Source organism: Anomaloglossus baeobatrachus, chromosome 1, assembly GCF_048569485.1.
Source record: "Anomaloglossus baeobatrachus isolate aAnoBae1 chromosome 1, aAnoBae1.hap1, whole genome shotgun sequence".
NCBI classification, from domain to species: domain Eukaryota; kingdom Metazoa; phylum Chordata; class Amphibia; order Anura; family Aromobatidae; genus Anomaloglossus; species Anomaloglossus baeobatrachus.
In genome coordinates this window covers 805,021,857-805,038,983 of record NC_134353.1, presented here as the reverse complement: position 1 = coordinate 805,038,983, position 17,127 = coordinate 805,021,857, and the positions used below count along the sequence as shown (strand labels likewise).

At 43.7% G+C, this 17,127-nt stretch overlaps 1 protein-coding gene across 1 annotated transcript in view; it reads left to right on the top strand.

Annotated features, from left to right (window-relative positions):
* The window catches only part of FER (FER tyrosine kinase), a 369,513-nt gene that overhangs the window by 227,228 nt on the left and 125,158 nt on the right, over window positions 1-17,127 (top strand). The window contains exon 15 of the mRNA XM_075325025.1: window positions 4,584-4,640. Coding sequence (XP_075181140.1) covers window positions 4,584-4,640 — 57 coding nt within the window. The remainder of the gene's footprint in view (window positions 1-4,583; window positions 4,641-17,127) is intronic.

The window sequence follows — 17,127 nt, the reverse complement described above, 5'->3', positions numbered from 1 at the left end:
TTCACAGAGGCCTATAACCTAATTGACTGGCTTATAATTGGGGACAACTGTTCGTAGTAACAGTTTTCCCCAACTATTTGTCCTTATAAACAGACTGACAAAGAGCTCATTTGTTGGTTGCGCCAATTTATCAACAAGTTTAAAAATCATCGTTCTTGTTAATAGCAGCATATTGCCCCAACGTGCTGCCGATAAAATGCTATTCTTTATACATAGAACATTTATTTTAAAGGCGTTGTCCGGGATTATTCATAGTTTTTAAACATATATAAAAAACAGTCAATTGCTAAAAGAGACAACTACCTGCCTGTTGTACCTGGCGGTGGCGCAGTGTGGTTACTGACCATTCCTGCTGGCAATTCAGCTACTCCACGTCAACAGAGCAGATCTTTTTCTTCTGTGATTCTCTGTTGACTGGGCGTGACTGCTGGCATCATGCTGATTGACATCCGGCTGCCCACAGTTGAGCAGCGCGGAGCTGACTGTCAATCACCATGATGTCGGCAATCACTCCCCGCAGATTGGAACCGCCAAATCACCGTCAGGAGCTGACTGTGATGTTCTACCCAGGGGACAACAGAGAGGTAGTTAGCCACCATCTGCCTGATACTTTTATATTTTACAATGTGCCTAACAGCTAAGTGTCACATATCCCCTTTAACCATCACCGTGTACATACATCGTTATTAGGTCATGCAGGATATTTTTAATGGCCTGAATTAGCCTTTCTAAAAGAGCTGTAATACTCTGCTTTAATGTTAGTCTCCAGATATAAGCATCATGTGATTTATTAACATGGCAGGGGCAACAAAAGTCAGGAAAGATTGCAGTAACCCTATATATGCATGGGATGCTGATTACACTGACATCTGTGTCAAATCCAATCTTTGTAAAGAAGACCTTATATTAAACTTTTTTTTTTTCTTTTTTCCCTGTCTGGATCTGATCTGTTTTTTTTTTTTTTGGCACTAAATATCTTGTCCCCGTGGACTAGTGGTCTCTCAGTCATTACATCTATAGACAACACCCAAAGGTGACTAGAACTCTTAAATTACAACTTTTTTTTTTATCCTAACCCTTAAGCTTTGTGAATCGATATATCAGTTTAAATTTTACTTTCCCGGTAGATAAAAGGTACAAGAGCAACACTGCTCCATCCCTATAGGAAAAAATACAAATATGCACCATCCCTAGTTTTGGCCCTTCATTATGGCTACCCATCCAATTGATCACAAGAACAAGGGTGCCGAGCCCCCCATTGTATGAATCAGCAACTGCATGCTCCATCCCCACTCCATACATACAGTAGACCCTACACATGGCTCTGATGAGCATTAGGGATCGCAGCAGTGAGACCTCCACTAGTCCGTTATCACGTCTCCTGTAGATAGACCATAAGTGTAAAGGGTGCTTTAGACGCTGCGACATCGCTAGCGATCTTGTTAGCGATGTGACACGCCAGATCGCAGATAACATGTGCCGAGATCGCACATAGGACATTTTTGTAGCGCCGGTCACATGTGCGATCTCGGCAAATCGTATGTGCGATCTGGCGTGTTAAATCGCTAACGAGATCGCTAGCGATGTCGCAGCGTGTAAAGCACCCTTTAGACTTCGGCCAGGCTGGAGACTGTGTTTATATGTAATCTCTAAACTATAGCTACATATAGGTCAGGAGTGGAGTTGTAATGATAACAAATAGGTTTTTTTTTTCTGTCAATATTTTTTGCAAAGTTTTTTATTTTTATTTTGGATGGATCAGAGTATGAGATCTGGTTGTACACGTGCTTTCCAGAAAGTGTGAAGCTGTGCAAGAAGTCTAGAAACGTACCTAATGCTTGTACTAAATTGGAAGACACAGTTTCCATTTCCTCATCACCACTCTACCAATTTTAAAAATAACCTTTTCTTGTCTTGTTTGCGCTTTCCATTTAGCCTCTTCTAACCCGACAGCTTAATGCTTCTTGGTTTGATCCTTGGAGACATGTTTCTTGTTCTTTCTCTCTCGAGTATTGTCTGGTCCGAGGTATAAATAGTTTGTGCAGTGTTTTAACATTTCAGTAGCACTTTCATGCAGCCTTTGTAGAAAAGCTCTTGATCTTTATAGGCTTTCTTTTTATTCTGTGCTTGAAATACATAAGTGTTTGGTCATAAGAAATGTGTACTACGTGTTTTTGGGAAGCAAATTTGATCTGATGTAAAAGCTGTAACATCCCCCTTCTAGTTGGGCGCAGCAAGGTTTAAGGGGTTGTATTACTTAGATTGGTTTTATGCTGCTGAAATATGACAAAAGTATAGAGCTTTATATATAGATTTCCTGGAAGATGTCTGCCAATTGTGAACCAAGGGTACAGAGAAAAAAGAGATATTTCTCTTGTCCATCTGTCTTGGGTTCATGCATACTTCAGGTACATTTAATAATGACATTTTTAAAGGGATTATTTCAACAGATTTTTGCTATGGAACCTTTGAGCAGCATGATTTGGCAGAGACCTTGATTCCAGCGATGTGTAACTTACTATTCGCTAAATGAGTAGTTGTCTCGTGCCTCCTAGTCCAACCACAACTCCACCACTTATTAGCAGCTCTTTGGCAGCTTTCTGTGTATTTTATATTGACAATCAGTGGTGTGGGCTGGGATATACACAGCTCAGCCTTCCGAGCTCTGTTAGATCTGCAGTGGAGAAAACAGATTTTATCACACTTGCTGCACCCACTAAACAAATTGCCTCCATACAGATTAAACTAATGTTGGCTGAACCCGCTGATATTGACAGGATCAGCCGACGGTCTAATATGTATGGGGCCACTAGCCAGCTGATGATCTGGAGAGATGTGGATCAGGCATGTCCAATTTCGGACTGCTGACTACATTGTGATTACTCAGAGAAGCTTCTGACCGACTTGTCATTCAATGGCTTTATCATAGAGAACACAGGAGTACTTGGCCAAACGAGTGCTACTGTGTATTGGACTATCAGCTGAGATGTCTGTTGGCCTAACGATCTACCAAGACATCTTTCGGATGACAGTCATTTAATGTACATAACGTGCTTAAGTGATACATCACTGGAATCAGGGTCTCCGTTCCATCTGTTGGATTACATAGCAAAAACCTTCTTCTCTTTAAGGAAACCTGTCACCAGGTTTTTCTTACGCAATCTGATAGCAGCACATAATGTAGATGCAGAGACTGCAATTTTGCTAAAATAACTGTTTCATCTGCTGCAGATTTATTAGTTGTCTGAATGCTGAGCTCAGTATAACACCAGCGATTTTCAACTTTCTGCCTATGGCACAGTGCACACCGAAAACTGCCAATCAGTGCTGGGGCAGGGTTTTACTGAGGTCATGAATATGGAGGACTACGTGGCATCATGGTTAGAAGTCTTTTTGTGATTGTCTGCTATTTAAACAGTGATGTTAGCGAAACTATAGTCACCTGCCCAGTAAGTGACACATTGCTGGAATCAGAATCTCTGTCTCTATATTATGCTGCTCTCAGATGAGGTAGTAAAAATCTGGTGACAGATTTCTTTTAAAGGGAACCAATCACCAGGATTTTCATATATAACCTAAAGCCAGTGCTATTCTGGCACGATCAGGCTGATTCTATATATACCTGTAGTGGTCAGGGTCAGCTAGGATGTTTAGGTTTTGAAATCGAAGAAAGTAAAGTTTATAAAATAATCAGCTTCTTGAGTGACAGCAGCTGAGGATCAGATAATAGCTGGGGTGTATGCATAGAATACATAGAATTAGCATAAGTATTATACAATCGATTTAATTTATGACTTGTAGGACCTTTTCTAAGGTCATACCTATGTGACCAGTAGGGGCGTGGCCTCAGCCAACAGAAAATTGTTGCTTCGTGGTATCGGCTTTGTTGGCTGAGGCCCCGCCCCAACCTGGGTGGTAAGGTGACTCGCAGGCCTCCCGTGCATTGTTCAGAAATTACAGTTCTGGCCTTTTGGGCGAAACTGCTATTTGCAAAAGAAGTGAATGACCGAGTATAAGTAGGTAGATTGATTATTGCTGGGTGACTATTGGCCCACACGTTGGCAAACAACCTGGGTTTGCTTTATTCTCCATTGCTCTCCTTATAGTATCTGCCTAATTTAATATTTCCAGTGTATTTGAAAAGTTTTCTCTTATTATGATCGTTTTAACAATGTGGCAGAAAGGAATGTTTATCTTATTAGAAGACAAGAATTGAGTTCTTCCAAGCGTATGATATTAGGCTGATAAGAAATCACTAAACATTATGAGAGCTTCATTCTTATCTGCTTCCATGTAAGTAATTTTAGTATTCAAAAGCAGACGGCACCGTATCCAGATCATTGTGTACCGGTACACGCTGTGCAATGCTTATAAATACGCCATCATGCTGTAGGCTTTACTCTGTAAAATGAAATTACAGCAATGTAGCTTTTAATATCCTGTAGTGCCAGAGTATTTTACGAGCTTTTAAGATGGTTTCAGCAATGTAGTAGTAATTGTAATATTCTCTACAGTTCTCCCCATCTGCTTAAGAGATCTTTTATCAAGTGTAGAATGATATGATTTCCTTTTTGTTTCTGCAGGATAAAAAATGGATTCTCAATCATGAAGATGTGACCCTTGGAGAATTACTGGGCAAAGTAAGTAAATTGCAAAATAAAACAGGTACTTTATTTTACCAATGAGGATGTTCGTTAATGCGGATTTGTGATGTAAAAAAAAAAAAGATCGTTACCAATTGTTTTCTAACAAGGCTTGGGAAAGATTGCATTATCAGGCACAAAAAGAAAGAAAGGAAAAAAACAAGTGCTCACATTTCCCCAAGATTGGTAGACATTTTAGTAAGTAAATCTAGCATACTTGCAGTATTGGGGACCGGAGTTGGGGGACGTGACTGGTTTAGTGGTTGTGGCCTGATGTTTCCGCGTGCTGTCTGGCAGACCAGCTTTTTATTGATTGTCGTAATGGGAATGTCCGTTTTGCCTAGTTCGTTGGTGTGACCAGCCTGGCATTCCAACAACTGTTTCTAAAGACCAGTTATTTCAGCAACCATTAACTCCTTTACAACATATATGACGTACATTTATGCCATATGCAGTGTCCCTAACTTTGATGTATGATTGCAAGCTGATTCTGTATCTTTCTAGGGCAACATATACATTGCTTAAATGATACACCATTATCTACTGTAGATATAATTAAATTCAACGTTCACTGTCTAGAAAGGCTGTACTACAAGTAGGAAACGCCAGGACATGCCCGGTCCCTGATGCGACAACCATCAAATGCCCGGTCCGCGCTCCAGCGTGCAGAAACGCAGGACATACCAATTAAGCCGATCACACCACTAACTCCCGTCCCCAAAACCCAAGTATGCCATTAATCTCTCGGCCCCCAAACTTAAGTGTTCTAAATATATGATATTTCACTTTTTTGTGTTTTGAATCATATGAGGTTTTTTTTTTTTTTTAATTATTATTCATTAGTCTGTCAGCAAAAAAATATCTTCATGAGAGTGCAGTTATGTCTTCTATTATTGGTTGGGATACCACCCTATTCAACCAGCTCCTCTCTACCATGCCGAAAACATCATTTACTAAGATTTACTAAGAAAAAATAACGGTTTAACTTAAGCACATTGGCTTGGTGCATCCTTGTGGTGGCCAAGCAGTCTAGTGCTCCTTTCTTCCTATTTTGCATTCATCTCTTCCTTTCATCCTTAATTGACAGCTTTGGTTTTTTATGAGCTAAACAACTATAGAGATAGTTGGGAAGGTGCACTGAATTGTTTGGAACCGGTGGTAGATTTCAACAGTCATTCTTTGTAGGATCACCCTTCACTGCAAATACTGCTGTAAAGGCCCAGTCACACACAACGACTTACCAGCGATCCCGAAAACGATGCGACCTGATAGGGATCGCAGGTAAGTCGCTGGGAGGTCGCAGGTGAGATGTCACACAGTCAGATCTTACCAGCGATGCAGGAACAATACAGGTCGCAGTAGCGACCTGTATAACGATCTCAGCAGTCACTGTGACCCTGTCACACAGTGTCAAACACAGCGATGTGTCCTGCCCAGCAGGACATCGCCTTTGAAGAAAATGACCTGGACCATTCAGCAACGACTAGCGATCTCACAGCAGGGGCCTGATCGCTGGTAGGTGTCACACATAACGAGATCGCTACTGCGTCACCAAAACGGTGACTCAGCTGCGATCTCGCTAGCGATCTCGTTATGTGTGACAGTACCTTAAGTCTTTTGGAGGTATGTCTCTTCCAGCTTTGCACATCTTGAGGCTGAAATGTTTTCCCATTCTTTTTGTTAAAATCTCTCTATCTTAGTGAGATTGGATGGAGAGCATCTGTGAACTGTAATTTTCATGTCTTACTAAAGAGTCACTATAGTATTTAGATCTGGACTCTGACTGGGCCATTTGAACACATGAATATCCTTTGATCTAAAGCAGGCGTGCATAACTTCAGTCTTCGTGGGCCTTTAACAGTGCATGTTTTCAGGTTTTCCTTTAGTATTGCACAGGTGAGGAATTCCATGCAAAGCTAAGGAAATCCTGAAAACATGCACTCTTTATGGTCCCTAAGGAGTTTTGCACCCCTGATTTAAACCATTCCATGGTAGCTATTTTAGTATGTTTGGGGTCGTTTTCCTTTGCTGCCACTTACTGCAATCCTGGAGGAAAAATAATATTTTTTCTCTTTCTATCTTCCCATCACTCTGAACAGCTTCCCTGTCACTACTGGGCAAAAGCAGACCCACAGCATGATGCTGCCACCATTATGTTCAACAGTGGGGATGGTGTTTTCAGGGCTATGTATAGTGTTCTTTTTCCACCACCCATAACGTTTTGTATTTAGCCCAAAAAGTTCTACTTTGATCTCATCTGACCAAAGCTCTTTCTTTTACAAGCTAGCTGTGTCCCCTACATGGCTTTTTGCAAACTGCAAATGGGATGTCTTATGTCTTCCTTTCAGCAATGGCTATCTTCTTATTAATGTTCCATAAAGGCCAGATTTATTACAACTAATAAATGTCTTGTGGACAGGTTCCCCCACTTGAACTGTGGATCTCTGTAGCTTCTCCAGAGTGTACATGAGCCTCTTGACTGCTTCTCTAATCAGTGCTTGCTTTGCTTAGGATGTCCATTTAGTTGGACAGCAATGTTTTGGTAGGTTTGCATTTGTGCCATTCTCCTTCAATTTTTGGATGATGAATTGAACAATGCTGTGTTAGATGTTCAGAGCTTGGGGTATTTTTTTTTATAACCTAACTTTCTGGTGTGTTTCTTAGTTTTCAGTATGTTCTTTGATCGCTAATGTTCTCAAACAAACCTCTGAGGTTTTCACAGAACAGGTGTAGTTATACTGAGAATATAACAAACAAGTGGATTTAATTTAGTAATTATGTGACTTCTGGAGGCAATTGGTCACTCAGGATTTTTTTTAGGGGGCTTCACTCTACAGAGGACTTAATAGAAATGCATGAGAGAATTTTCATTTTTATAAAATATTTGGTAACCTGTGTATTTTTGTTTTTAGACTACTCAAATTCTTGCTACTTTGTGTTAGTATATCACATAAAATCCCAATAAAATACATTTGTGTGTTGGTGTAACGTGAAAAGATGTGAAATTTTTATGCGGTATGAATACTTTTTCAATGCACTATACCAGGGGTCTCAAACACGTAGTCCGCAGGCCGCATGCGGCCCCTAAGGCTGCTTCGTGTGGCCCCCAGGCCCGTGCCCCCTGTTCACTACCGCGGCCGGTGCAGGGGCCGCAGCCACTGTCTGCTCTTTATGTCAGATGAATGTTTTGCCGGCGCTGCGCTCTCGCACCGGCAATACAATCATCTGACATAAATCACGGACAGTGGCTGCGGCCCCTGCACCGGCCACGATAGCCACTGGGGGCACGGCCTGCAGACAGCAAGAAGCAGAGATGAGGCGGCCGAGGGAATGTGGGACAGGTGAGAAGAATGTTTTTTTTTTTTTTTTTTGTGTATGTGAAGGACGGCACCCCTTAGCAACCTATGACATACTGGGTACGTCATGGCTCCCTGGTACTTAAGGACCCATGACGCACCCAGTACGTCATGGTGAGATCGCGGCCCCGAATCCCCGGTGGCTGCGATCACTTTGTAAATACCTTAGATTCGGGGAGGAGGGGACCTCTGCCTGATCTCAGGAGGGGTGGTGTCTCCTCCCCGGACCTATGGAGGCTGTGATTGGCTGACGAATGCCGCTCAGCTAATCACAGCCACTGTAATGTTTAAGCCATTGAAAATGGTTGAAACATTAAAATCCAGCCATGATCAGTGCAGCTGTAGCACCGATCATTGGCTGGAACTGGGTGACCTCTGTTTCACCCGCCCCCAGCTCTGATTGGAGAGACCGGCCTTGTGACCGATCTCTCCAATCACTGTGGATCTGGGGCCGGAGACCGCTCCCCTCACCTTCACTCCGGAGTCTGTGGAGTCTGAGGAGAGCGATCGGTAATTTATAGCCATTGCTCCCTTTCAGCCGCCGCCACTGCCCATTACTACAGGATGGGGAGAAAGTGTGCACATTACTATGGGATGGGGATAAGGCTGGGGACATTACTATAGGATGGAGACATTACAAGGATGGGCACAATACTATTGGATGGGGACATTATTACTATAGAATGGGGACAAGGCTGGGGACATTACTATAGGATGGGGACAAGGTGAGCACATTACTATAGGATGGGGACTAGGATGGGCACAGTACTACAGGATAGGGGCATTACTACAAGGAGACAAGGATGGGAAACATTACTATAGAATAGGGATAAGGCTGGGGACATTGCTATAGAATGGGGACATTACTATAGGATGGGGACATTGCTACAAGGGGACAAGGATGGGCACATTACTATAGATTGGGGACATTACAATAGGATGGGGACAAGGATGAACACATTAGTACAGGATGGGCACATTACGATAAGATGGGGACAAGGATGAGGACATTATTATAGGATGGGGATAAGGATGGGCACATTACTATAACATGGGGACAAGGATGAGGCACATTACTACAAGATGGGGACAAGGATGGGGAACATTACTGTGAGATGGGGACTAGGATGGGGCACAATACTACAAGGGGACAAAGATGGGCATGTTACAACAAGTTGGGGAACATTACTAAAAGATGTTGGTCAAAATTTCTATATAGTGCTAATTGTAAGACTATTCGTTACAAGAAAACAATAAAATGTAAAAAAAAAATGTATTCATTTATTTATTTTTTTATATATAAACAAAGAATGTGCACGTTTGCTATAATAAACAAGTGAAAATGTTCAAAATCAGTGATCCAAAGGTGTGTAAAAAAAAAAAAAATTATATTACATATGGTACCAATAAAAATGTCACTTTGTCCTGCAAAGAATGCGGCCCCCCCAAATTATTTTTTTCCTCTGTGCGGCCCATACACCCAGCCGAGTTTGAGACCCCTGCACTATACTGACAGACTTCTTAGTAGAAACTGTTAGCTATATATATTGGCTCTAATTGTGTGCAATAATGTCATGCAATTCCAATATATTTCATACATTCCACTATTATACACTTCTCAACATTAAAATTTCAACACCAGGAAAAAATGTTCATTGAATTCTGGAAATTACAGTGTTGAAGACATGTTAGTGATATGCAAATGATAAAAAGGAAACATTTTTTTTCACATCACCTCAATTTATTCAGTGTCAAATATGAACACAATGCACAGAAATACATGCACTTACAAGTAGAGATGAGCGAACCGGTCGCGGTTCGGCTCGAGGTCGGTTCGCCGAGCCGAGGTCCCGTTCGAGTTCGGTTTGTCGAACGTTCGACGAACCGAACTCGAACCAATAGGCTATAATGGGAGGCAATCACAAACACATAAAAATGCATTATAAATGTACACATACAGTTAATAAACATTGCCATAACACTTACCGGTCCCCACGCGATCCCTCCTGCACTCTGTCTCCTGCCGCTATTCCATCCGATGATCGCTGAATCCTCCCGGTGACCGGCACTGCCAGCAGAGATGCAAGACCTATCGTGACGTCAAAATAGCCATGTGACCAGTCACGTGGCTATTATCTCATTGGCTACAGACTGGTCACATGACTATGACGCGTCATGTAGGACCTGCGAGTGCATCTCTCCGGTACACGGTGCACATTTGTGTATCGCCGTGTACCGGCGACATGCTCTAGCACACGGTCGACTCCCCGCTCCGTTAGGGACCGGCTGACACAGCCGGTCATTAACGGAGATCACCGTTGCCATAGCAACGCAGTTAGCGGTGACGTCACCGCTAACCGCGGCTCCGGGAGCACCGTTGCTATGGTAACGCGTCTGTCAGCGTTACCGCTAGCAGCACTGATCACTCACGGAGTGAAGGCTGCACGCTGCTTCTCGTGCAGCTTTCACGGAGTGAATGCTCCACGGGAAGCAGCGTCTTCCCCCATGCAGCAGTGATGTAGCAGAGCTGCATTTGTTGAACGAGAAAGACAGAAGACCATGGATCGTGGAGGGCTGACAGGGGGTAATAAAGATGGAGTCTCTAATGTGTCTGTATTTATTTCTATTAAAGTATTTTTTCTCTGTGTGGTGTCTTTTTTTTTTTTTAACCCTTTATTGGAGATTCTTAATGGCCGGGTCAAACGTGCCTGACATTAAGAATCTCTGGCTTAATACTGGCTAGTAAAATAAAGCCAGTATTAACTCATGATTACCCAACAAGCCACCCGGCTCCAGGGCTGTTGGAAGAGTTGGATACAGCGCCAGATGATGGCGCTTCTATGAGAGCGCCATTTTCTGGGACGGCTGCGGACTGCAATTCGCAGCAGAGGCGCCCAGAAACCTCGGGCTAACCTGTGCTGCGGATTCCAATCCCCAGCTGCCTAGTTGTACCTGGCTGGACACAAAAATGGGGCGAAGCCCACGTCATTTGTTTTTTAATTATTTCATGAAATAAGTGAAATAATTAAAAAAAAACGGGCTTCCCTATATTTTTGGTTCCCAGCCGGGTACAAATAGGCAACTGGGGGTTGGAGGCAGCCAGTTGAAGGCGAAGCCCATGTCATTTTTTTGGTGAGCAAAAAACGTCTGCATACAGTCCTGGATGGAGTATGCTGAGCCTTGTAGTTCTGCAGCTGCTGTCTGCTCTTCTCCATACAGACAGACAGCAAGCTGCAGAACTACAAGGCTCAGCATACTCCATCCAGGACTGTATGCAGAAGTTTTTTGCCCCCTGAAAAAATTATGTGGGCTTCGCCATATTTTTGTATGCTAGCTAGGTACAGCAGGCAGGTACGGCTGCCCCCAACCCCCAGTTGCCTATTTGTACCCGGCTGGGAACCAAAAATAAAGGGAAGCCCTTTTTTTATTATTTCATGAAATAATTAGAAAACAAATGACGTAGGCTTCGCCCCATTTTTGTGTCCAGCCAGGTACAACTAGGCAGCTGGGGATTGGAATCCGCAGCACAGGTTGGCCTGAGCTTTCTGGGCCCCACTGCTGCGAATTGCAGTCTGCAGCCGCCTCAGAAAATGGCATTTTCATAGAAGCGCCATCTTCTGGCGCTGTATCCAACTCTTCCAGCACCTGCCTGCTATACCTGGCTAGCATACAAAAATATGGCGAAGCTCACGTCCTTTTTTTGTAGTTTTTTGGCAAAAAAAATTAAAAATGCTTCCGTGGATTTTCCATTGCCAGTGAAGGTAACACCAAGCAGTGGGGGTTAGCAGCCAGTAGCTGCTTGGATTACCCTTAGCTAGCAATACAAAAAATGCAGCGGGAGCCCATATATATTTTTTTTAATTATTTATTTAAATAACTAAAAATAAAATGGGCTTCCCTGTATTTTGATTGCTGGACATCACAGGGCTGTAAAAATAAATCTTTAAAAAAATGACGTAGCGCTCCACGGTATTTTTGATTCTCAGCGCAGATAAAGCAGACAGCTATGGGTTGCCACCCCCATCTGCCTGCCGTTACCTTGGTTGGCAATCAAAATACAGGGAAGCCCATTAATTTTTTCTATTTAAAAAATAGTTAAAAAAAAAAAAAATGACGTTGGGTCCCCCCATTTTTGATAGCCAGCTAGGGTAAAGCAGACGGCTGTAGCCTGAAAACCACAGCTGGCAGCTTTACCGTGGTTGGGGATCCAATGTGGAGGTCCCCTCAGGCTCTTTTTTATAATTATTTTATAAATATTAATAATTACACAATAAAAGTAGGGTCCCCCCCAAATTGGATCACCAGTCAAGGTAAAGCGGACAGCTGTGGTCTGGTATTCTCAGGGTGGGAAGGTTCATAGTTATTGGGCCTTCACAGCCTAAAAATAGCAGGCCGCAGGCACCCCAGACGTGGCGCATCCACTAGATACCCAACATCATAAACTGTCAGTACTAACAAAAAAAAAAAAAATCGACAAAAGAAATTTATTTGAAAAAACAGTCCCCAAAACATTTCCTCTTTCACCAATTTATTGTAAGAAAAAAAATAAAGGGGTCCCACGACGACTCTGGACCGTCTAGAATATGGGGGGGAGACACTCAGGGAACGTATCCCCCATTTTCTAGGAGTGCAGACCCTTCATGTGAGGAGTGTGGGTGCAATGAATCTGCACTCTCTCCCCGGGTCCACAGCAGCAGAGTCCATGTCGTAATGGTTGCTACCAAAGCTGCAATGCCCTGCTCATGAGGTAAGGGCATGCCTAATCAGGAGAACTACTGTAGAGGAAGTTCTGCTCACTGGTATATAGGTGCTCAGAGGTAATAATAGATAAAATTAGTGAGTAACCTCGGCACTCTAAATCTCCCAGACTAAGTCAGTAAGTCACAACGGATAGTAATGCAAAATCACTCTTTATTGGTCCGTATTAAGAAAAACATTTTTTTCATAAGCATATATGTTTTTGTCCAAAACAAGTTACAAATGACGTTTCGGCCTGAGCCTTCGTCAGATTGGACTTATCTGCATGTAATCATGAAAAATGACAATAATCAGTATCAGATAAGAGTGAGAGAACAATAACATAAACTCGAACAATGTAGAGGTACAATTGGGAGGCAGCAAAAAAATTGCAACACAGCAAGAAATGAAACACATGATACAAATGTCATAATACAGTACAAGGACAATATAGTAATGACAAATATGGGGTCAGAGTAGACTTAGACAGCTCTGGTACGAAAGAGATGTCAATCATAAAGTAACATGGCAGTAGGTGTAGAGCTACACTATGCATGGCAGAGCTAATGGGTAGACCGACCGGAGAAAAAGTGGAGAAGAAGTGTTTGTTCATGCCAGATGGGAGATAAATAATTTTTTACCGGCGCTGTCATTTACTGTAACATGATCATCGGTGTACGGTGTATACCTGTGATCACGTGAGCGGGGACCAGAAAAACCGTCCTGAATCATGATCTCCAGGGTCTCAGCTAGCCCTGAAACCCCGGAGATTTTCTGACGCTGGGGGGCGTTATTCACTTATTTCTGCCTGCTGTTTATAAACGGCAGATCAGAATAAGGCTACATTAACACGACCGATCCATTTTTGCGGTCTGCAAAAAACAGTCCGTTTTTTTTCACGGGTGCATCCGTGTGGCATCCGTTTCCGTTCCGTAGACGGTCCGTATGTCATCTGTTTGTCATCCATGTGCCTTCCGTTTTTTTTGTGTACTGCAAAAAAACTGAAGGAGGGTAAATGCATAAATTTACCCAGGATCCATAGCTTCATCCTACATGAGGCGGTCACATGTTCCCTCCAGTGCCATTTTCTACTGGTTTTCACAGCGTAGAGCGCTCTGGTGATTTTCCTGTGCTTGTGCACTTCATATCAGTCTTTTCTGTCATTATAATGGCAGAAAGACACATAATGTCCCACTCTCCTGCATTTTGTAATTTTGCACCCTTTGCTGCCTTTCATGTGGCACTAAGGGGTGCTTAGCTTTGTATTTAGCCAAAAAAATGAAAAAAATAAATGACGTAGGGTTCCCCCTAGTTTTGTAGCCAGCTTAGGGCAAAGCAGACGGCTGCAGCCTGCAGACCACAGCTGGCAACCTCACTTTGGCTGGTAATCCAAAACTGAGGGCACCCCACGCTGTTATTTTAAATTAAATAAATAATTTAAAAAAAACACGTAGGGGTCCCCCCAAAATTGGATCACCAGCCAAGGTAAAGCAGACAGCTGGGGCCTGATATTCTCAGACTAGGGAGGTCCATGGTTATTGGACTCTCCCCAGCCTAAAAATAGCAGGCCGCAGCCGCCCCAGAAGTGGCGCATCCATTAGATGCGCCATTCCTGGTGCTTCGCCCCAGCTCATCCCGCGCCCTGGTGCGGTGGCAAACGGGGTAATATATGGGGTTAATACCAGATGTGTAATGTCACCTGGCATCAAGCCCTGGGGTTGGTGAGGTCAGGCGTCTATCAGATACCCGACATCACCAACCCAGTCAGTAATAAAAAAAATAGACGACAAACGCATTTTTATTTGAAAAAACACTCCCCAAAACATTCCCTCTTTAACCAATTTATTAGAAAGAAAAACAAATCCAGGTCTGGTGTAATCCAAGGGGTTGCCATGACGATCCACACTGTCCCAGTCAATGAAGAGCAGAATGTTCCCCATTGGCTGGGAGAGCAGTGCAGTGACCTGAGCTAACATCAATAGGTCAGCCCAGGTCACTGCAGGGCATGACAAGTGCTTCTGTCAGCGAGGTACATTACCTGCGCTGATCTCCTGCACTGCCGACAGCACCTGTCACTGAGTTCAATGACCGCCGCCTTCACAGCCAAGTATCGCGAGAGGCCCGTGACGTCGCCGCTAGTCAGTCTCGGGTCGGAAGCGAGAGAAGGTGATGTGACAAGCGGCGGCCATGGAGGACAGTGACAGCGCTGAGGTCGGGATGGCGGGACTTCATCACCGCAGGTAAGCCGAGCAAGGCCATGTGTGCAGAGTGTGTGTGCAGAGTGTGTGTGCAGAGTGTGTGTGCAGAGTGTGTGTGCAGAGTGTGTGTGCAGAGTGTGTGTGCAGAGTGTGTGTGCAGAGTGTGTGTGCAGAGTGTGTGTGCAGAGTGTACATGCCGCGGGCAGGAGGGGGTGGAGCGAGCTGAGCAGGGAAGTGTGGGCTTCCTGCACGTAACTAGGATAAACATCGGGTTACTAACCAAAGCGCTTTGGTTGGATACCCGATGTTTATCTTGGTTACCAGCTTCTGGCAGGCTGCCAGCGATGGCTCCTGCACACTGTAGCTGTAAAACGCCCTGCTTTTTGCTGCTAGAACCGTTCTCGAACGTATCTAGAACTATCGAGCTTTTGCAAAAAAGCTCGAGTTCTAGTTCGACCTAGAACAGCCCCCAAAATCACTCGAGCCGCGAACTGGAGAACCACGAACTGCGCTCAACTCTACTTACAAGCCTTGACCTTGAGGTTATAAATGATTGTTGGAGGAATGTACGATAATGTACGATTATGAAAATCATCAAAATCCACTGTTGGCAGCGACAATTGCAGTTGCCAGCCATATGTGCTCAATGATAAATAAGTCTGGAGATGCTGCAGCCCATGGTAGCACATATACGCTACTCAAGATAGCATAAGCAACATACAGGATGGTGTTGCGGTGTTGAAAAATGGTTACTGGGCTACTTACACCACCACAGCAATATAACGCTGGGCTCTTGGTGTACATGGAGTGAAGACTGGTGGAGTTCGTCAATTGTACATTTTGCTACCCTACACTATAATACTAAGAGTGAGAATGATGTGATGTCCAAGGCATTGCACATGTGATCTCTAGATCTCTGCATTGTATATTGAGCTCTGGAGTTCTGCTTTTATCCTGGACACAGTAATGATAACTGTAAATTGGTTTGAAGACCACATGTGCAAAACCTTGAAGAGGTCTTCATGGGGAAACATCACACCGTTCCTACTCCTGGGAATATAGTGTGAGGTGGCATAATGTGGACAGCTCTGGTTTTCATTACACATACACTAATAGCACTGTATTTAGATTGTTTTTTTTTTTTTCTAGTAATATCAGTGGTATGGTCATTGCTGCAATGTGTTCCAGGAGCCATTTTCCAATGCTTCAATGCCATGCAGTATGTTCCTCCTATATTGAGGTTTTGTGAGTCCAAATATATTGAGCATAGCAAAACATTCCTCAGGCGATAATTAATGACCTCCATGACAGCAGCCAAGGTGTGTAAGTGTGTATTCCTGAGCATGATGCTCATACTCGATATTTTAGTTTTAAAAATTGTTTCCATCTTTTAAATATCGGTAAGATAGCGTATTTTTCGGACCATAAGATGCACCCTGGTTTTAGAGGAGGAAAATAAGAATATAAAATTTTAAGCAAAAAATGTGGTCATGACACACTGTTATGGGCGAGGATCTGCTGCTGACACTGTTATGGGGATTATGTCCCCAAATTCTCTTCTAAGGTACCCCAGCCTGGTAATGATCCTCCTGCCTTGTATATACAGTATATGTCCCTTATCCTGGTATAGCCCCCATCCTGCTATATGCCATCATCCTGGCATATGACCGTATCCTGCTATATACCCCATCCTGGCATATGGCCCCATCCTGCTATATAACCCATCCTGGCATATGGCCCCATCCTGCTATATAACCCATCCTGGCATATGGCCCCATCCTGCTATATACCTCCATCCTGCTACATACCCCCATCCTGCTGTATACCCCCATCCTGCTCATATACCCCCATCCTGCTACATACCCTCATCCTGCTGTATGCCCCCATCCTGCTGTATACCCCCATTCTGCTCGTATACCCCCATTCTGTTCATATACCCCCATTCTGCTCATATACCCCCATCCTGCTCATATACCCCCATCCTGCTCATATACCCCCATCCTGCTCTTATACCCCCATCCTGCTCTTATACCCCCATCCTGCTCATATACCCCCATTCTGCTCATAATATACACATTCTGCTCATAATATACCCCCATCCTGCTATATGCCCTCATCCTGCTATACACCCCCATCCTGCTATATACCCCCATCCTGGCATACGGCCCGCATCCTGTGTCACGACACACTGTT